General features: G+C 43.9%; 1 protein-coding gene across 2 annotated transcripts in view; it reads right to left on the reverse strand.

Moving 5' to 3' along the window:
• Window positions 1-14,364, reverse strand: part of PARD3B (par-3 family cell polarity regulator beta) — a 2,156,380-nt gene extending 2,142,016 nt beyond the window's left edge. Inside the window, exon 1 of one of the 2 annotated variants that reach the window (XM_077448525.1) lies at window positions 13,737-14,364. In XM_077448525.1, the coding sequence (XP_077304651.1) occupies window positions 13,737-13,856 (120 nt within the window). In that variant the 5' untranslated portion in view covers window positions 13,857-14,364. The remainder of the gene's footprint in view (window positions 1-13,736) is intronic. The other variant, XM_077448526.1, reaches the window with a different exon arrangement.
• Between the last annotated feature and the right edge of the window lie 6,657 nt (window positions 14,365-21,021).

A 21,021-nucleotide genomic window follows, 5' to 3' on the forward strand; every position in this document is an offset into this window, starting at 1 on the left:
GTAGGGGGCTACCCTGGACCTAACACTAACTGCCCTGACAGTTTTTACTGTCACAACTGACACTAAATGCAGTGATCAGTAAATAAATGATCACTGCAATCAGTGACACTGTGACTGGGAGGGGGGGGGGCGATTGGTAGTGTTGGTGCACACTTACTTTCTGTGTTCTCCTCGCAGTCCGGTCAAAAAGACCTCCCCGAGGAGAATGACATCACTTCCTCCCTGCCTGTGTTTACTATACACAGCGGGGGAACCTTCTCATTCGCCAGGAGCGTTCGAGAGGGGATGGCCAGAAACCAACGGCCATCCCCTCATCCCAGATCGCTCCTGCAGCGAAACGGACCGCCGCATCCAGCGGGAGGGGGTCCGCTGGAAGGCGAGCACGTACATGTATGTGCCTTTCGGTGCCATTGCGCCGACGTACATTACCATGCGGTGGTCCTTAAGTGGTTAAAAAAATTACAGTAAAAAGGTTATCAAAAGACATGCAGGACCCTCATAAAGAAACTCTTATGTTACCTATTAAGGACAAAGAGACCGGGGGGGCTATTTACTAAAAGGCAAATCCACTGTGCACTACAAGTGCACTGAAAGTGCAGTCACTGTAGATCTGATGGAGACATTTTTGCTTGTACATGATTGGATGATGAAATCAACAGAGCCTCACCTCATTTCAGATCTTTCTCTTGATCTACAATGACTTGCAGTGCACTTGTAGTGCAAAGTTGATTTGCCTTTAGTAAATCAACCCCAGGGTCTTTTAAAAGAATATCTAAAAGTGAAACTGAGCATACAATGAAAAAAAATGTGTAAGAACCATAAATGAAAGACAATCATTAGATTCAGAGACAAAGGCAGTGGTATTCCGCATACCTCTTTCGGCACAGGTTCCCTGAATGCCATGTTTAGTACAGGCTGAGACCTCAGTAGATGAACCAGAGAGTGTTTCTGGCCTCTACTATACTTACTATAGACAATAATATGAGTGACTGTATAAAGGCGACCCAGGTACAGGAGTGTGGTAGGACATGCAGGTATGGTCCAGACAGCCTCCAGCACTACTGCAGTCTAAAACAGTCCATAATCACAAATGTAAATTTATTTGGAGATCCATTGTTTTTTTGTTTTTTTTTTATAAATTCTTTTTATTTGTTTTAAAAGAGAAGATTACAGAACAGAGCCTTGGGGCATTACCCTGCTCGAAAAATACAACACAGCAGGTAAGGCATAACACCTAAAAAACAACATCAGCCTAACCCAAAGAACATACATCAACCAAACCCCGTAGCTTGCTGCTAAAATTGACAGGAGTAATGCAATTCCCAGTGATCAACTTAAGCTTAGTGATGCACTGCAGGCAGTCTACAAACAAAGGTCTACAAGTGGGTATCAATTTGACACTTGGGCAGCACAAACGCCACCCTAGACAAAGCTTATTGGAGAAGTTGTCTACTGAATAGATTGGGTTGACAATCCAACAGGGTTGTCTTGCTCCACAACCGTTGTCTCAGACTCTAACCATACATTCCAAACCTTCTGGAACTTCTGAGAGCATCCCCGGATGAAATATGCTTCCTTGTATAATGGTACTGCAAGGTTAACCAAGGACTTCCATGCACTCAAGGTGAGGGCCGCCGTGGGGGCCCTCCACCAGAGCACAAGTTTCCTTGCATAGAAGAGCAGCAGTCCCAGTAAAGTGCGGACTGCCCGCGAGGGAACCAAAGCATCCACTAACCCAAGCAGACACATCTCCACTGTCTGAGGTATAGGGATCGTTGTCAGCTTAGTAATAAAAAAGAGAGTACTCGTGACCCATAATGTTGCACCATGGGGCAAGCCCAAATCATATGAATGTACCCTGCCGAATCCGCTCCACAGCGCCAGCACTGGGACGAAGAGTCAGGGTAAATCCTATGAAGTCTATATGGGGTGTAATAAAATTTATGCAGTATTTTAAATTGAATCAGCCGATCTCTAGAGGAGATCAAGTGTCTAAAGGGGGAGTCTCAAATGTCCTCCCAGTCCTCTCCATCTAGTCCTGGCAGCTCGGCCACCCAAAATTCCCGAAGTTTTTCTAATCCACTATGAACCGACGGCTGCAAAGCCTTGTACAGTATATCGTGGATAATGGTTTAAGCAGCGTCTCCTGACGCAGAAGCGACTCCATATTAGACTGATATAAGGTTAGAGGTGAACTACCAAACTGAGTCCCATACACATGGCGAAGCTGCAGGAACCGGAAGAAGTATACATTGGGTAAGTCAAACCTAGATTTAAGCTGGTCAAATGTCAGTAATGCACCATTCTCGCAGATGTGGTGTAGACACCGAACACCCCTTGATGCCAACACAATCGGACCTGGAATAGAGTAGAATTCAGGTAGGGAGGGATTGAGCCACAATGGAGTATTAGGAGAGAGCACCCGGAACCCAGCCGGCTGGTGGCCGACCACCCCAGACCACACCCTCAGCACCGTCCTCATCGAGGCGGTGAGAGGATGCGGAGCTCTAGGGTCCCTAAATAAAACATTCCGCAGTGCTTCAAATGATCCCACAGTTGAGGCCTCCAAGACAACTGCTGCGTTGGTGGCATCCGAGGTAAGCCAGCCGTGGGCGTGTGTGAGCATCGCCGCTATGAAATAGAGAAAAAAATGAGGGCCCGCCAGACCCCCCTGCGTCCAAGGTCTCTGTAGTATGGATAAGCGGAATCGGGGAGGCGTGGAGCCCCACAAGAAACTGGAGATGTCAGAGTTTAGTCGCTGAAAAAGAACTTTGGGTATCCACGTTGGAGAATGGCGCATTACGTATAGTAGAGGGGGAAGCAATTTCATTTTAATTTAATTAATTCGACCTATCAGCGTAAGGGGAAGGTTGGCCCACACTTTAAGCCTATTCTGTGTAGTTTGTAGGATGGGAAGAAGATTAAGTTTACAAAAGTCCTGTACTCTGGGAGAAATGATGATACCAAGATACTTAATTTGTTCCGCCCACTGTAGAGGAAGTGATGGGTCAGCCAGCGTCCCAGCACCCGGGTCCACTGGCAGAATCTGGGACTTGTCCCAGTTTACCTTCAGGCACAACACGGCGTGACAAAAGCTCTAGCGCCACCCGGAGGGACGGGCCAGGATCCCGGAGGAAGAGAATAATATCGTCAGCGTACCGTGCAACCTTTTCCTCCAAGGATCCCACCCCCCAAATGGCGTCCGAGGATCACAGTGCAACCACCAAGGGTTCCACCATTAAGGAAAAAAGGGCCGGGGACAGAGGACACCCCTGTCGGGTGCCCCTCTCCGCCGGAAATGAGGAGGACAGCACACCTCCCAGTTTAATTTGTGCATTTGGTTTCTGGTATAACAGTTGGATCCACTTCCTATAAATGGGGCCAAAGCCATACAACCCAAGTACCTCCTCCATGTAGGCCCAGGACACTGAGTCCAATGCCTTTTCAAGGTCCAAGGTCACTAAAACCCTGGTGTCCTGGTCCGTAGAAGGGATTTGCAGATGAGTGAAGACTCTACGAATATTGACATCTGTTGACTTCCCTGGCATAAAACCAGTCTGATCTATGTTTACCAAAAACGGGAGGATTCCCATCAGCCTGGTGGCTAACACTTATCAGTATCTTTAAATCATAGTTGAGAAGGGATATAGGACGGTATGCCGAACAATAGGAGGCATCCTTTCCCGGCTTATGTACCAGAACTATGTGGGCCTGTGTCATCGAGTCAGGCTGAGATCCTGTCTCTAAACTAAGGGCATATAACTTATGGAGCCGTGGGACTAAATCGGGCATGTACATTTTGTACCAGTCACCTGGAAGCCCATCAGGGCCCGGCGTCTTATTAGGTGGTAGGGAGCGGATTGCTGCTTCTATTTCATTTATTGACATGTCCGCTTCCAGTAGGGCCACGTCCTCCCCCGTCAAACCCGTCAGATAGACCTGAAGAAATGAGAGGTGCTCAGGGGACAACTGCGCAGTGGTGGATCTATACAATGAGGAATAATACGTTTGAAATTCATTAAGGATGTCAGCTGGGTTAGAAGTCACACCCCCTGTCGCAGTATGCATCATGGGCACAACCGTTTGAAATTTGGGGTCAGCCACCAGACTGGCCAAAAGCCTCCCATTCTTGTCCCCTGATTCAAATACCCTGGCTCTGAGTGACCACTCCGAGGAGGTCGTCTCATTAGATAAGTATAAAGACAGAGCCCGTGCCAGGGAGGAATATGCCCCAGGAGAAGGATCCGATGCAAACTCCCCCTCTGCCATACACACATTGGACTCCAGGTCCTTGGTCTCTGAGGCACAGTCCACCCTGGCAGCCTTTATTGCCGATATGTAATCCCCTCTGATAGTTGCCTTGAAGGCATCCCAGGTGATCTGTGGGGTGGACACATTATCATTACAGTCCCAATATTGAGCAATCTTCCCTCACATATTCTCCTCCACACACTCATCCAGCAGCCAGCGAGTCGCTAGTCTCCAGCTACCCCTGCCCTCACTCCCCCCAAGCTGCAGAATGACTTCTAGGGGGGAATGATCTGAAATTCCCGCTGGCAAGTATGTTGCCGAGGCTACAAATGGAAGCATAGCCGGAGAGCAAAAGGCCAGGTCTATTCTGGAGCCTGAGCGGTGGACTGCAGATAAGTGGGAGAAGTGTGGATTTTTCCATCTCCAGACCTCCGTGAGCTGCAGGGCCGTGGCCCATTGCTCCAAATCTGTATCCGGAAGCCTGGTTGGATTGGAAGTATCCAAAGTCCGATCCAGAATGCCATTAAAATCTCCCGCTATGATAAGTCTCGTGACCATATGAGGAGCCGGAGATCCATTTTTAATGGAATGGGGAGGAGTGAGAGGAGTAATAACAGCACAAATTGCAACATATCACAATCTTTATAACCTGCCAGTAGATTAATCCACTGAGAGTGGTCAGCCAACTGACACGTTCACTATGGATAGCCTAAAGCAAGCCTACACTTAGAAAAATATGCAAGCTACCATTTCTGGCGGGCATGCTAATACAATTGCTACACTAACCTAGAACAAGTATGATGTATGATGTTATGAAGCCACAAGATCAACATAACAAAAAGCCTACAAGCATTTCCAGGGGAAGTCAATAATAGAAGCCATTATGTTTATCTGTACACTGGTTTCCTTTGATAGCTGCCATCTGAAAACGTGAAAATGTACATGCAATTGGTGGATTAATGGGGGTGCCATTAACTTTTAATTCTGCACACAGAAGTTAACAGAATAAACCCCATATGATATGACTGTAATAGGCTAGATGTAATTTTGCCGCATCACCCCAGTTGAAAAACCCCAGTCTGAGGGAGTGTTGTGATGTCTGTCAGAGTTAATACCTGTATATGTTACACTGAGGACTCATTCACACCACTTAGGTCTATCATGGTGCGCTAAATGCAAGTGTGATACGTCATATATGTAACAAAGTGGCCTACTCACTCAGATAGGCTGCTGAAAGCATCACAACAGGCTAAGCATGTGCATGCATCATTTTCTCCAGCCAGGAAAGTATACAGGGGCGGCAGTCAGAATGAATGGTACGGGATTGCACTACTGCTCATAATGTGCATTACTGTAGCACACCGTTGTGAATAGGCCTTTACACAATACCTAGCATGCAGCACCCAATGTGAAAAAATATCTGATGTTAGGTTAAGTACGCTTATTCCCAGGATGCTCTAGTACAGCCAATCTCATCCAGGACTCTGTGGAACCCTGGGGTTTCTCCTTGTGTTGACAGGGGTTCCTAGAACTGTGGCTGGCTGACCATCCCATATGATGCCGTCTGCATTGTACAAGGTCTAACGGCCCTTGGCACAGCCAGTAGCATGGCAACAATCTTTTTAGCTCTCAGTAAGCATGCGATTTTGACCAACACTGACCACTTACCCTCTGGGGTAAAAAAGTTGATCAAGTCTGCTCTAGTACATGACCATCAACCTGTTTCCCCAGTTAGGAGTCTAGCCCTCTTCCATCCTCCAGTCTTTTAACCCATTACTGTTTTGGACAGCATTATTGGATTCACAGAGCACTGAAGGATGATGCAGGACAGGACATGGCCATGCTACAAACCAAACAAACTGGACACTAGTTACATATCAGAGTAGACTGGGATTCAAGGCACCCATGATGCATAAATGGTAAGGTGTGCCAGCATGCAAGCATCTAGAGATGCCTTCTGTTTGGTGCCAGTTGTGTTCTGGGATCTTTAAAATCACCTCTGGTTCATAAGCCTGTTAAGTGAATCAGCCTGGGATTATACAGAGAGCCGACTTCCAGCTACCAAACCAGTTCAAAGGGAGGGAAGGCTTTGTCATAGGCTAGTAAAGATCTTTCTGTAGTACAAAGCCCAGAGAAATAAAAGAGGGCGATACATATCTGTCAGAGTCATTGTCCTGCCTCAGTTTACACTTGCATGTTTATTAATATTTATGCCATAAAATCCTTACGATTAATTCTATAACATTCATAACTGTATTTAAAGCCCAGCAATACATTTTGGGGCAAACTATACTGAGAACCACAACTTCTTTCCTTAAAATAGTCTTTTGTTTAAAAATTAAAAAAAACTCACACCTACTAGGTGTGTAGAAGTAATAATGTTTGCCTTGAGACCAATGTCTGATCACTGCCTGCCACCACACTAATGTTATCTACATCTACTACTTCCAATACATATATCAGGGACAATGGGGTCAGTGACTAATATCAGAGCCAGATACACACAGGTTACATACGCCACGAATGTTGGAGCGAGAGCAATAATTCCAGCACTAGACCTCCTCTGTAACCTGTAAAAAAATGTTAGCCTATGGAGATTTTTAAGTACTGAAGTTTGGCACCATCCACAGGTTGTGTGCAATTTTAAAGCATTACATGTTAGGTATCTATTTACTCGGTGTAACATTTTTCACATTATACAAAAAAAAGAAAAAGAAAAAAGAAAGAAAAAATAGGGCTAACTTTTTTTTTTCATGAAAGTTTCTTCCCAAAAAAAATGCGTTTTGAAAAACTGCTGCCAGCATAGTAGGCAGCCATTTTTCAGTCCCCTGTAGTCTAGGGCACTACAAGTCCGAGCAGAGCAGGCTGCTCTTACAGAACAGGAGAAGGAGCGGGGGTTGGGGGGGGGGGGGGTTCTGCTAAGAGGGGTTATTTATGCTGGGAGGGGGAAATGGGGAAGGATTTGTGCAGAGAGGGGGAATTTATGCTGGGAAGGGGAAATGGGGAAGGATTTGTGATGAGAGGGGGAATTTATGCTGGCAAGGAGAGATGGGAGAGGATTTGTGCTGAGAGGGGTATTTATGCTGAGTGGGGATTTGTGCTGGGAAAGGGGAGGTTGAAGCAAGGGGTTTGTGCTAAGAAGGGGGATTTGTACTGGAAGGGGTTATAGGAGGGTGAGGATTTGTACTGAACTGGGGTATTTTTGTTTCTAGGGGGGAGAATGGAGGGTGTGGGGGTCTGGAAGGGGTGTGGTTTACAGATGATAGGGCAGTGCACACCAACCCCTGTTTTGTAATGCAGCAGCTGGTGTAAATTAGCCTCAGTACAGAACTAAGTGAAACTGGCAGGATCAATAGATATTTCTCAGCAACGAAGTAAAAACATTACAGACTACATTTACCAAGACAATACATGGTTCGAATTTCGAAAGAATTTTCTTTCGAAAATCGTATCTAAGAATTTTCTTATGAATTTCGCACCATTAGTGGGCTGCAGCGACAGACGATTTTCGTGCGGAAATAAAATTTGAGGAATCGGACATGTTGAAAATTTTTTGAAAAACAAACCATTTTCTAATCAATGATGGGAGAATCGTGCGAGAAATGTAATAAGAAAATTTACGGAGAGAAAAGAAGATTCCCGGCCAAGAAAATTATTTTCTGTAACAACATGAGGTGAAATTGAAGGCTTGGTTGGCCGAATTTCGAAAATCAATGGTGGCATCATCGGATCACAAAAAAGAAACAAATTTTCTGAAAAGAAAATTCGTTCGAAATTCGACCATGTATGGCCTGCATAATGTAATGTAAACAACCCAACACATATTTAACCTGTTGCAATCTGCGTAACACATATGTACAACAGCAAAAGGGTGGGTTTTAACACCCACATGACATGTATATGTCACTGGGTGGCTAAAGTTTCTGTACTAAAAGCACGCTCGCGGTTTTCTCCCAGGACAGAGGCAGAGCTGTCAGACATGTGCATTGTGGAGCGCTGTAGAACACATTCATTGCCATCTACTGTATGTGTGAAAAGGGTGCCATGCTAAATGAATAACACCACAACACAAAACACAATTATTTACGAAAGGCAAATCCACTTTGCACTGAAAGTGCACATGTAAGTGCAGTCACTGTAGATCTGAGGGGAAATTCTGAAATGAGGGGAACCTCTGCTGATTTAATCATCCAATCATGTGCAAGCTAAAATTATGTTTTTTTTATTTTCCTTGCCTGTCCCCCTCGGATTTACAGTGACTGCACTTCCAAGTGCACTTGCAGTGCACAGTGGATTTGCCTTTAGTAAATAACCCCCAATGTAAAAAGTACTACTCATTATGCATGCTACCACAATACACAAGTGTGAAGCCAAATCTTCCCAAAACATGGATTATTCCACAAAATGAAGGGGAACACACATGTGACATAAACATGTAAAAGTGCATCCAGCGTCAGTGTTCCTGTTATCTGGCAGGTGCTTTGAATGAAAATGAACTGTCATTGCAGTCATTAATTAAACTGAAGTCTCGGTATGTGTCACCATCAATTAGGATTTCATGTGACCTAAATAGCAGAAGTTGATTCCAAACGTATTTTCCTTAAACTCATTCATACTTTCATGACAGTGTATACAATCCCAAAGAATTACACACAAGAGATCGCTTAATTACTCTCACTGATGACGTTTGGAATTCCAACCTGTTTATCAAGGATGCCTACTGAATGACGTTACAGATAAAGCCAAGTATTGCCCCATACACACTATCAGATTTTATGCTGATTTTTTTTCCTTCGGGTTTACCAAAACCATGTAGTGCAGGGGCCTGCCTGATTGCATACAAATTGAAACTCCTAAGGTTTGACCTCATATTAAATGGTTTTGGTAAATCTGAAGGAAAAACTCAGCAGAAACACTGATAGTGTGTATGGGGCTTAACAAATGTCTGCTGGGCAGTTTGGATGACCTGCTGCAAACTCTATTAATACTAGTGCTGGCCTGGGGACTTCATTATTGTTTATTAACCACTTCAGCCCCGGAGGATTTGGCTGGCCAAAGACCAGAGTACTTTTTGCGATTCGGCACTGCGTCGTTTTAACTGACAGTTGCGCGGTCATGCAACATGGCTCCCAAACAAAATTGGCATCCTTTTTTTCCCACAAATTGAGCTTTCTTTTGGGGGCATTTGATCACCTCTGTGGTTTTTATTTTTTGCGCTATAAACAAAAAAGTTTGAAAATTTTGAAAAAAAAAAGCATTATTTCTTACTTTTTGCTATAATAAATATCCCCCCAAAAACATATATAAAAAAAAAAAAAAAAAGTTTTCCTCAGTTTACGCTGATACGTATTCTTCTACACAGAATGAGGAAATGCTTGTTTACATTAGCATCTCCCCGTTCTTCCCCTCTGCGAGACGATTGCGGGTATCCCCGTGGACATCGATTCCGCAGGACCCGCGATCCAACTCACAGAGCTTGCGGCGGGCACGCGTCTGCCATTCAAGCCCCGCGACCACGTAGTATAACATGATTTTGCACAGCGGTGCCAACCTGCCGCAGTAAAACTGCGGCGGCTGGTGTGCAAGTGGTTGATAAAGTTTATCCAAACTCAAACAAAACTAATATTTGTGCAGCTTTCCTTTTCTTAGATGTGGTGGCTGCATTTGTTTTCATACTTTTTCTCCTTCATCTTAATCATTATTCTGCTATTAACACACTTTTTTTCTTCAGAAAAACTGCACTGAGCAGTGTTGTCACCATAGGACCTGTAGTATTTTAGGACAGAGATCCCTAACCCGAAGGCCACAGACAGGTAGCGGTCCGAGGCGTATTAGCAATCGGGTCACACGGCAGGAGGCGAGTGGCAGACAAGCAAGGCTTGATCTGTACTTATAGCTGTTCACATTCCCACCTGAGCTCCACCTCCTGTCAGTGGCATTAAAATTTTATAAGAGCACAAACTTGAACTCTAAACTGTGTATGCACAGGATCCTGGTCAGTGTTTAACAACTCCGGTCTTCAAGGCGCCCCAACAGGTCATGCTTTCAGGCCTTCCATTATTTTGCACAGGTGATTTGATCAGTTTCACTGCCTTAGTATTTACCACAGCCGTTTCATCTGAGGGAAATCCTGAAAACATGACCTGTTGGGTCACCTCGAGGACTGGAGTTGAGAAACAGGTTGTGTGCTCCAAGAGAATCGAATGCCTCATGATCTGAGTGGAGGCTGAGCAGAAGCAGGAATGGTAGCCCTGGCGACTGGCTTCAAATACAGGGTTGACTGCAACACCACCGCGGTGTGTGAAAAATTGTCTTTGACTAAACCAGTCTCTGGTGACCAAAAGGTTTGGGACCGCTGTTTTAGGACTACATAATATCCCCCTCTTCTCCAGAACAGGGAGAGTTCACAGAGATAGCAGGGAGCAATGTTAACTGATAACAGTGCGGAGGTGAAGAAGTAAAGGAAGTGATCAGCTGACAGATTTCTGGCTGGATGAACAGCTACTTTTTTTGCAACCATCAAACAGATACATTCAGGTTTTTCAATGTTTCAATATCAATACTGTTAATGTGCACGCATTGAAAAGGCTGAAGCTACCCACTTTATACTGTGCACGTATTTCACCAATTGTTACTAAACAGATACATTGAAAGTTCTGGTAGTATTTAACCACTTAAGGACCAGCCTTTTTTTCCAGACTTGGTGTTTACATGTCTAAAACAGTTTTTTTTTTTGCTAGAAAATTACTTAGAACCCCCAAACATTATAAATTGTTTTTTTTTCCTAACACTATAGCGAATAAAATGGCAGTCATTGCAATACTTTTTTTTCACACTGTATTTGCGCAACAGTCTTACAAGTGCACTTTTTTTTGGAAAAAATTAACTTTTTTTAATAAAAAAAAATAAAGACATCAGTAAAATTAGCCCTTTTTTTTTATATTGCGAAATATAATGTTACGCCAAGTTAATTGATACCCAACATGTCACGCTTCAAAATTGCACCCGTTTGTGGAATGGCGTCAAACTTTTACCCTCAGAAATCTCCAAAAGCGACATTTAAAACATTCTACAGGTTGCATGTTTTGTGTTACAGAAAAAGTCTAGGGGCAGAATTATTGCTCTCGCTCTACCGATCGCAGAAATACCTCACATGTGTGGTTTGACTACCGGTTTCATATGCAGACGCTACTCAGATATGCGTTCACTTCTGCCCACGAGCTCGTCGGGATGGGGCGTTTTTAAAAAAATATTTTTTTTTTCTTATTTATTTTACTAGATTTTATTTATTTTTAGACTGTTTAAAAATAAATAAATCGGATCACTTTTATTCCTATTACAAGGAATGTAAACATCCCTTGTAATAGAAAAATGCATGACAGGTCCTCTTAAATATGAGGTCTGGGGTCAAAAAGTCCTCAGATCTCATATTTGGACTTAAATGCAATAAAAAAAAATAAAAAAAAAATAAATAAATAAAAAGGGCCATCTTAGCCTCACTTGTCTCCATACCACACACAAGACAGGTCCCGATCGCCTCCGCCGCTACCGACGGCTCCGGTAAGCAGTGGAAGGCGCGAGAGAGTGGTGAGAGGGGCGGTGGCACCTCTCCCGCCGCCAATAATGGTGATCTCATGGTGAACCCGCTGCAGAGACCACCATTATCGTACACACAACCGGCGCCGAGATACCCATCTTCAAAAAAGGGAGGTACATCGTCGTGCGTTGGTCGTAAAGTGGTTAAAGCAGATTTTCAGTCATTTTTTCAACTTTCCATTTATTAAAGTGACTGTAAAGGATCTTTTTTTATTTATTTTTTAAATAACAAACATGTCATATTTGCCTCCTCTGTGCAGCTCCTTTTGCACAGAGTGGCCCCAAACATCCTCTTTTGGGGTCCCCCAGCGGCTCTCGCAGCTCCTCCCCACATCAGATAACCCCCTAGGAGAAGCGCTCACCTGGGTGGGGTTACCTTACGGGCTCGCTCCTGAGTCCAGCTTTTGAATCCACAGACACGAAAGCTGGACTTGGCCCCACCGCCGGTGCCCATGTCATTGGATTTGCCATTGGCTCCCGCTTACTTGCCTGCGCTCCCCCAACAATCCCCCGCTTACTTGCCTGCGCTCCCCCAACAATCCCCCGCTTACTTGCCTGTGCTCCCCAACAATCCCCCGCTTACTTGCCTGCCCTCTCCAACAATCTCCGCTTACTTGCCTGCGCTCTCCAACAATCTCCGCTTACTTGCCTGCGCTCTCTAACAATCTCCGCTTACTTGCCTGCGCTCTCCAACAATCTCCGCTTACTTGCCTGCGCTCTCTAACAATCTCTGCTTACTTGCCTGCGCTCTCTAACAATCTCCGCTTACTTGCCTGCGCTAACAATCTCCGCTTACTTGCCCGCGCTCTCCAACAATCTCCGCTTACTTGCCTGCGCTCTCTAACAATCTCTGCTTACTTGCCTGTGCTCTCTAACAATCTCCGCTTACTTGCCTGCGCTAACAATCTCCGCTTACTTGCCTGCGCTCTCTAACAATCTCTGCTTACTTGCCTGCGCTCTCTAACAATCTCCGCTTACTTGCCTGCGCTAACAATCTCCGCTTACTTGCCTGCGCTCTCTAACAATCTCCGCTTACTTGCCCGCGCTCTCCAACAATCTCCGCTTACTTGCCTGCGCTCTCTAACAATCTCTGCTTACTTGCCTGCGCTCTCTAACAATCTCCGCTTACTTGCCTGCGCTAACAATCTCCGCTTACTTGCCTGCGCTCTCTAACAATCTCTGCTTACTTGCCTGCGCTCTCTAACAATCTCCGCTTACTTGCCTGCGCTAACAATCTCCGCTTACTTGCCTGCGCTCTCTAACAATCTCCGCTTACTTGCCCGCGCTCTCTAACATTCACTGCTTACTTGCCTGCGCTCTCTAACAATCTCTGCTTACTTGCCCGCGCTCTCTAACAATCTCCGCTTACTTGCCTGCGCTCTCCAACAATCTCCGCTTACTTGCCTGCGCTCTCCAACAATCTCCGCTTACTTGCCTGCGCTAACAATCTCCGCTTACTTGCCTGCGCTCTCTAACAATCTCCGCTTACTTGCCCGCGCTCTCTAACATTCTCCGCTTACTTGTCAACAGTTTCTAACAATCTCTGGTTACTTGTCAGCAGTTTCTAAGGATCTCACATTACTGATCTGCAGTCTCTAGCAATCTCTGGTTACTTGTCAGTAGTCTCTGACAATCTCCTGTCACTTGTCAGCAGTCTCTGACAACTTCTGTAGCATTACATTCACTGAATATTATGTGTAGCCCTAAGGAGTTTTTAAGGGGCACATCTGAGGCCCCTGTATCAGGTAAGTAGCCCACCCCGGATGTCCCGCATACAGTACACACATCAGCAGGTGTCCGGACAGAGTGCTCCTATGCCCGCCTCTGCTGTATTATACATAACCATGACACAGGACATTAGTGACAGAAGAAAACATTGTTGCTCTTACTTTCTCCTTGGCTTTGATGTATCTCTGTGCGGCTTGTTGAATTAATTCTCTGATGCTGAACTTCCCATCCTTGCAGGGGACCACAATGGCAGTCTTGCCAAAATAAACTGTCACTTTCATCTTCGCCTTCCTCGCCAAAATGTAAAACGAGAGCCCGGCCTGCGACTGTCCCCAATTCACACGGTGTCACTTCCCCCAGGAACAGGTGACACAGGACACCATTACCAGGCATAGCACTCCATCCTGAGGTCCCTCCACTCTATGACATCACACTGACAGCAGCCAGGGGAAAGTGTCAGAATTGGGGACTTCCCTGAAAGTTTGGGAAAAGTGCCAGAAATAAAAGTAATAAAAACTTGTTTTATTGGAGTCCAGGTGTGAGAAGACTCCCTGGGGAGCTATAGACTGCCTGAATGCGGAAGGAAGGGCAGTGAGAGGTGGAATGAGGAAGACAGGTCCCTCAGGGATGGCTGACCTCTGTAAGCTACCTCAGCTCTGGGATCTCTACTATGGGGACCTTCGGGACAGTCCACAGGTTAGAGAGCTTTGAAAAGTCCCGGGCACAAAGTGTGGTCTGGGCCGGGATTCCCAGGCAGGCATTGCACGAGGGGAGGAGCCGTGTACAAGGAGGAGGAGGGGAGGAGCCGTGTACAGGGAGGAGGAGGGGAGGAGGACAGACTCCATAGAAAAGGATAAACACAGCCCTGTGTGCACGCTGCTGGACAGGGAACCCGCCTGACTGAGCACCCCCGGCATCCCTCTAGGTGTGCATGTTCTGTCCTACATTAAAACACCATATATGACAGTCTGACTGCTGGATACCTGTATTCACTAGATCATTTCATTTTTTAACCACTTCACCTCCGGAATTTTCACCCCCCCCTTCCTGGCCAGGCCCTTTCTTGCGATACAACATTGCATTACTTTGACAATTGCGCGGTCGTGCGACTCTGTACACGAATAAAACGTATGTCCTTTTTTTCACACAAATTGAGCTTTCATTTGATGGTATTTGATCACCTCTGTGGTTTTTTTTTTCTTTGTGCTATAAACAAAAAAAGAGCGACGATTTTGAAAAAAAGAAAACAATATTTTTTACTTTCTGCTATAAAACACATCCAATAAAAAATGGGGAAAAAAATCTAATTTCTTCGTCAATTTAGGCCAATATTTATTTTATTTTTACTCATTTATTTTTTACATATTTTCAATAATTGGTATAGATTACATCAATTAATTTATTCACTTAATATTGGTTGTGGGTCACATTTGTTTGTTCACTTATTTATTTAGAGTACAACCAATTAACTAATACATTTTTTTCTTTGGTTTAACAACGGGGTTAATATTGTCAGCGCATCCACTTTTTCTTTTTTCACTGTGTTGTGTGTATCACACTTAGTAGCTGCTGCTATATATATATATATATATATATATATATATATATGTTTGATTATATTATTTTTATCACTAGGTAGGTAGGAGCGCAGTATTTTTTCCTTTTCCTATTTGGTGGTATTTGATCACCTCTGTAGTTTTTTATTCTTTGCGCTATAAACAAAAAAAGAGCGACAATTTTGAAAAAAGAGAAAATAATATTTTTTACTTTCTGCTATAAAACACATCCAATAGAAAATGAAGAAAAATAAATGAATTTCTTTGTCAATTTAGGCCAATATGTATTTTATTTTTACTCATTTATTTTTACTAATTTTCAATAATTGGTATTGATTACATTTTTATTCAATTTTATTCAATTCATTTATTCCCTTAATATTGGTTGTGGGATCACATTTGTTTATTCACTTATTTATTTAGAGTACAACCAATTAACTAATACATTTTTTTTCTTTGGTTTAACAACGGGGGGGTAATATTGTCAGCGCATCCACTTTTTCTTTTTTCACTGTGTTTTTGTGTGTATCACACTTAGTAGCTGCTACTATATATATGTTTGATTATATTATTTTTTTTCACTAGGTAGGTAGGAGCACAGTATTTTTTCCTTTTGCTATTTGGTGGTATTTGATCACCTCTGCCTTTTTTTATTCCTTGCGCTATAAACAAAAAAAGAGCGACAATTTTGAAAAATAAAAACAATATTTTTTGCTTTCTGCTATAAAACACATCCAATAAAAAATGGAAAAAAAATCTAATTTCTTTGTCAATTTAGGCCAATATGTATTCTGCTACAGATTTTTGGTAAAAAAAAAAAAAAAAAAAAAAAAAAAGTCCCAATAAGTGTATAGTGATTGGTTTGTGCAAAAGTTATTACGTCTGCAAACTATGGGATATTTTTATTCTTTATTTTTACTAGTAATGGGGGAGATCAGTGACAGGTTCCTGCACAGATGTCAATGGAAATCGCACCCCGAAACTGCCAAAAGTAGTACATAAACTACTTTTGGAAATCAGTGCGGCACCGCAAATGCAACGTTGCACTGATTAGGATGGTGCCATTGCCGCCGATTTAACATGTGATTGTACATGTCAGTGTCCGAATATCCGGCTCACTTAACCACGGTGAACTGGGCCAGAAGTGGGTACTTGTCAAAATCCGGTACCTGTTCCCCACCCTCCCCAAAAGGTGCCAAATGTGGCAGCGGAGGGGTGGAGGAGGCAGACTAGCAGAGCTTCCCTTTTTAGGTGGAGCTCCACTTTAGACGGGATTCACAACTATGCATTTTTTGTTTTTTTTGCATTTTTCAGATTTGCACTACAGAACATGTTCCATAGGAAACTATGTTAAATGGACTGTAGTGCAAATCTGCAAAATGCAAAAAGCACTAAAAATGCATAGGTGTGAATCCAGCCTTAAAGTGGAACTTTACTCTCTCAACAAACATTGACTATTTTTAATCCTTGTGTTGCTAGCATTAGTAAATGGATAAGAAAGTATATTGTATCTGCTTGTTTTACCCCCCTTTATTTAACATGTCTTCAGTTACTTCTTGGTTTTCATGCCTAGGCAAATTAAGTCATACATCCCAGGAGTCTTCAGTAGGGAAGGAGAAGCTTTTGCATGCTAAGCACACCCTCTCCTGGTTGCATGCCTGAGCTAAGGGCAGGTGGATTCCAGGAAATAAATGCTACATAAATAATTTGTCATTACTCAAGATGGCCAGACAGGCTTGGGGGTGTTTTTCAAAGTAATTTCTAAACAAAATAAAGCATGGAGACATGGATGGATGGGCGAGTTTCCTTATAGTATTAAAAATGAATTAAATCGCATTTTGGTTTGTGATGTTCAAATGATGTGTAGTTCCACTTTAATTACATTTGGCTTTGTCTGGGGTTGTTGTCCTGCTGCAGAATAAATTTGGGGTCAATCACACGCCTTCCTGATGGTATGGCATGATGGATAAGTAGCTGCCTGCAGTATTTCTCAGCATTGAGGACACCATTGATGCAGGAAGGATTTTTTCCTCCTCCCCCTTGCATTCCTCTACATCAACCGTGGGTATGGGACTGTACATATAGGATTGTAAAATGTGTTTTTTTCTCCTATTTATGGTTGAACTAGATTGACTTGTGTCTTTTTTCAACCAAACTATATTACTATGATTGGGCAACATTGAGGACCGTAGGGGCAATGGTTGGATAAGGAAGCTTAAAGAGGAAGTAAACCCAGATGGGTTTTACTTCCTCTTTGTGTCCCTGCAAAGGCAAAGCATAATGGGCTACTATGCATCGCATAGTAGCCCATTATGTGTCACTTACCTGACACAGGAGCCAGCAATGTCCCCGATTTCCTCGCCAGCTGGAAGCGTCTATTTCCTTCCGGGGTCATGGACTCCGGGTCTGCGACTGGCCAGAGTTTCATGCCCGCGGGAGCCACCAGTCACGGCATGTCATTTAATGAAAACGGCACGCCGTGACCCTTTTAAAGTGCGCATGCACAGAAGGAATGCTCTTAAGGGAAATTGTAAATATCTCCTAAACCATGTAGATTTAGGAGATATTTACAGCACCTACAGGTAAGCCTTAATCTAGGCTTACCTGTAGGTGAAAGTGTGTTGTAAGGGTTTACAAGCACTTTAATGCAGCAGATGAAAGATACATCATGCTTACTTTTCTTAGACATAGGAAGATGTCCAGCAGTGCCATCAGCACAGAACGGGAGGAAACCAGTGGGACCCAGGTACACCTATCTACTGTCTGGAGAAGTCTGGCCAGAAGTCATCTTTATGCAAGAATTACAGCCAAAAAGCCATACCTCTGATGTGGAAACAATGCCAAGCAACTAACCTGTGCATGAAAACATAGCAACTCGAGTGCAGAAAAATAGCAGCAGGTACTCTGGACTGATGAGTCAAAATTTGAAATATTTGGCTGTAGTAGGAGGCAGTTTGTTTGTGAAGGACTGGAGAGAGGTTCAATAATGAGTGTCTGCAGGGAACAGTGAAGCATGATGGAGGTTCCTTGCAGGTAAAATGCTGCATTTCTGCAAATGGAGTTGGAGATTTGGTCAGGATCAAATGTGTCCTCAATGCTGAGAAATACAGAAAGGGTTGGAACCTCTGTTGGGTATTCATTGCTGATTGTGTCCCTGCTGGGGACAAGGTCTCTAACGTCATCCACCAGCTCTGTGATGTCGTCATGGAGGAGTGGAAGAGGACTCCAATGGCAACCTGTGAAGCTCTTGTGAACTCCATTCCCAAGAGGGTTAAGGCAGTGCTGGAAAATAATGGTGACCACACAAAATATTGACACTTTGGGCCCAATTTGGACATTTTCACTTAGGGGTGTACTCACTTTTATTGCCAGCGTTTTAGACATTAATGGCTGTGTGTTGAGTTATTTTGAGAGGACAGCAAATGTACACTGTTATACAAGCTGTACACTCACTACTTTACATTGTAGCAAAGTGTAATTTCTTCAGTGTTTTCACATGAAAAGATAGAAGAAAATATTTACAAAAATGTGAGGGGTGTACTCACCTTTGTGAGATACTGTATATTTATTCAATGCTGTAAGGAAGTATAGTTATCTGTTATAAGGGCACTGATATCACACAAGAGGCCTCCCCTAAAACATTATTACATATTTTTATCATTGAGTTAGAGATTAGAGTATGTAAAAAATTTACAGCTGATTTCAAGGTATGTTTATACCCCTTTCACATTGGGGCCGCCTGTGCATTGGCGCTAAAGCGTGGCTCATTTTAGCGGCACTTTAGTGCTGTTTAAGTGGCGCATTTAAGGCCGTTAGCAGGGCCATTTTAACCCCCGCTAGCAACAAAAAAAAGGGGTTAAAAACACCCGTGTTACGGGGCTTCTGAATCGTTGCCCATTCATTTCAATGAGCAGGGGCATTTTGCAAACCATCCAGAAGATGCTGCTTGGGGGACATTTTCTAACATCCCACAAGCGCACCGCCCCAGTGTGAAAGCACTCAGGCTTTCACATTTGGGCAGCATGGGAGGAAGTTTTCAGGCGCTTTACATGCACTATTTGTAGTGCTAAAACGCCTGAAAACTGCCTCAGTGTGAAAAGGGCCTTAATGCTGCATAGTAACCATGAGGGATCCCTCTGGAAGTGGAGAATCACTGTAGTAGCCACCACTACTACAGTGATCCTCACTGGCTTCTGGGTCCCCTGTTGAGAAACTGCTCTTTTGCATAGTAACCACTGGGGGGCGCTCACTCAGCATAGACACCAATCACAGAACGCCCTGCATTTTTCTCAAATCATTCTCTGATTGTATGAGGTGAGGCAGTGACGTCACAATCTCCACCTTGTCCACTCAGAAAACACTTTGTATTCATTGAGAAAGCTGCAAGGCATTCTGTGAGTGGCGCCTATGCTGTGTGAGCGACCCGCCAGTGGTTATTATGCAGCAACTATGACAATAATTGTCCGTTTTCACATGGTTTAGCCAAGTATAGCATTTGTATACTTATTTAGTCCAAGTTGGTTACATTGGCCTAAGCATCAGCTAAATACAGTATATATATGGGAAGGGGATGGAGACTCCCAGAACATAATTGAATTTAGCTGAGCACTGCTCAGCCATTCATTGTAGGCTTTGCATTTTCTGAATGAATACAAGACTTCCTCTGATTGGCTGAGATGTTGTGTGTGACGTTATTTGTCTCCCCCTTCACCTCAGCCAGTCAGAAGAAGCCTTGTATTCATTCAGAAAATATGGTTCCTGAGAATGGCTGAGTGATCAGCCCAACTTTATTTTGTTCTGAGAATGGAAAAAGAAATTCCCATACTGCTGCCTGTACATAGCACTGTATGTAGCTGTAAGAGAAGTCTGGTCAACAAACACGCATTGGCCCGCACAAAAATTGTGTGCACAAAAATTGTGTATTGGCGCATGCATGAGAGTGCGCATGGACGGGCACACATGCACGTACTGGCGCCAGACAGCCTAGTTAAACTGAGCAATGACACATACACATTGATGAGTGGTCTTTCAGCTTGTTCCTGTTAACCTGTGCCTTGCTCTGTTCCAGTTTACCTGTGTCTGACCCGGCTTCACCTTTACTTTCCTCTGGACTTCCGTCTGCCTACCTGTGACTTTGGCTTGTGTTTGACTCTGTCTCATTTGATCCTGTCTCATGCTCCAGTACCATGTTACCCGATTATGTACCGAACCTGGCTTGTACCCTGTCTTGGCTCAAGGCTCATGTTCCTGTACCTGCTCTACCCGGTTGTTGACAACCCCCCGGTTTATGTTTTGGCTTCGTCTCTGTTTGCTGATCCGGTGACACAGAGTTCCAGTTCCTAGTGCCTGTCCAGTGATCTATGGCCATTGGGTTCCTGTCAAGCCTCAGCTGGTGCCACCTGCTATACCGGCCCTTGTGCCACCCTATGTACTACACTCCTTGTCATCTCTATCAGGAGCGTTGAACAGGAGGTGCAAGAGAAGCCCCTCTCTACAGCTCGATCTCCACCAGGTACGTGACAGTAGCTTATGCTACATACCTTTTTATATACAGTATTGCTGACAGCAAGTGCACCTGTTAGTGATGGAAATAGACCATAATTTGGACCAGTTTGGACTATTCACAGTTCATTTAAACCTGAATGCCACCCCAAACGGCATGTGGATGTGCATTTTTCGGACAAAAAAGGGTGACAAATGTGGCAAATTGCACGGTTAAAAATGTGCAAATTACAGCACTAAAGGTCTCTTCACACGGCTTGCAAATGGGGACGAGTGGCTGTATCAATGCAGATACTGTGTTCTTATAGACATATAGTGCATCCGGAAAGTATTCACAGCTCTTCACTTTTTCCACATTTTGTTATAAAATTGATTAAATTCATTATTT

This window comes from Lithobates pipiens, unplaced genomic scaffold (genome assembly GCF_037356315.1).
Source record: "Lithobates pipiens isolate NorthernLeopardFrog02 unplaced genomic scaffold, aLitPip1_a1.2 Scaffold_22, whole genome shotgun sequence".
In the NCBI taxonomy this organism is placed as follows: Eukaryota; Metazoa; Chordata; class Amphibia; order Anura; family Ranidae; genus Lithobates; species Lithobates pipiens.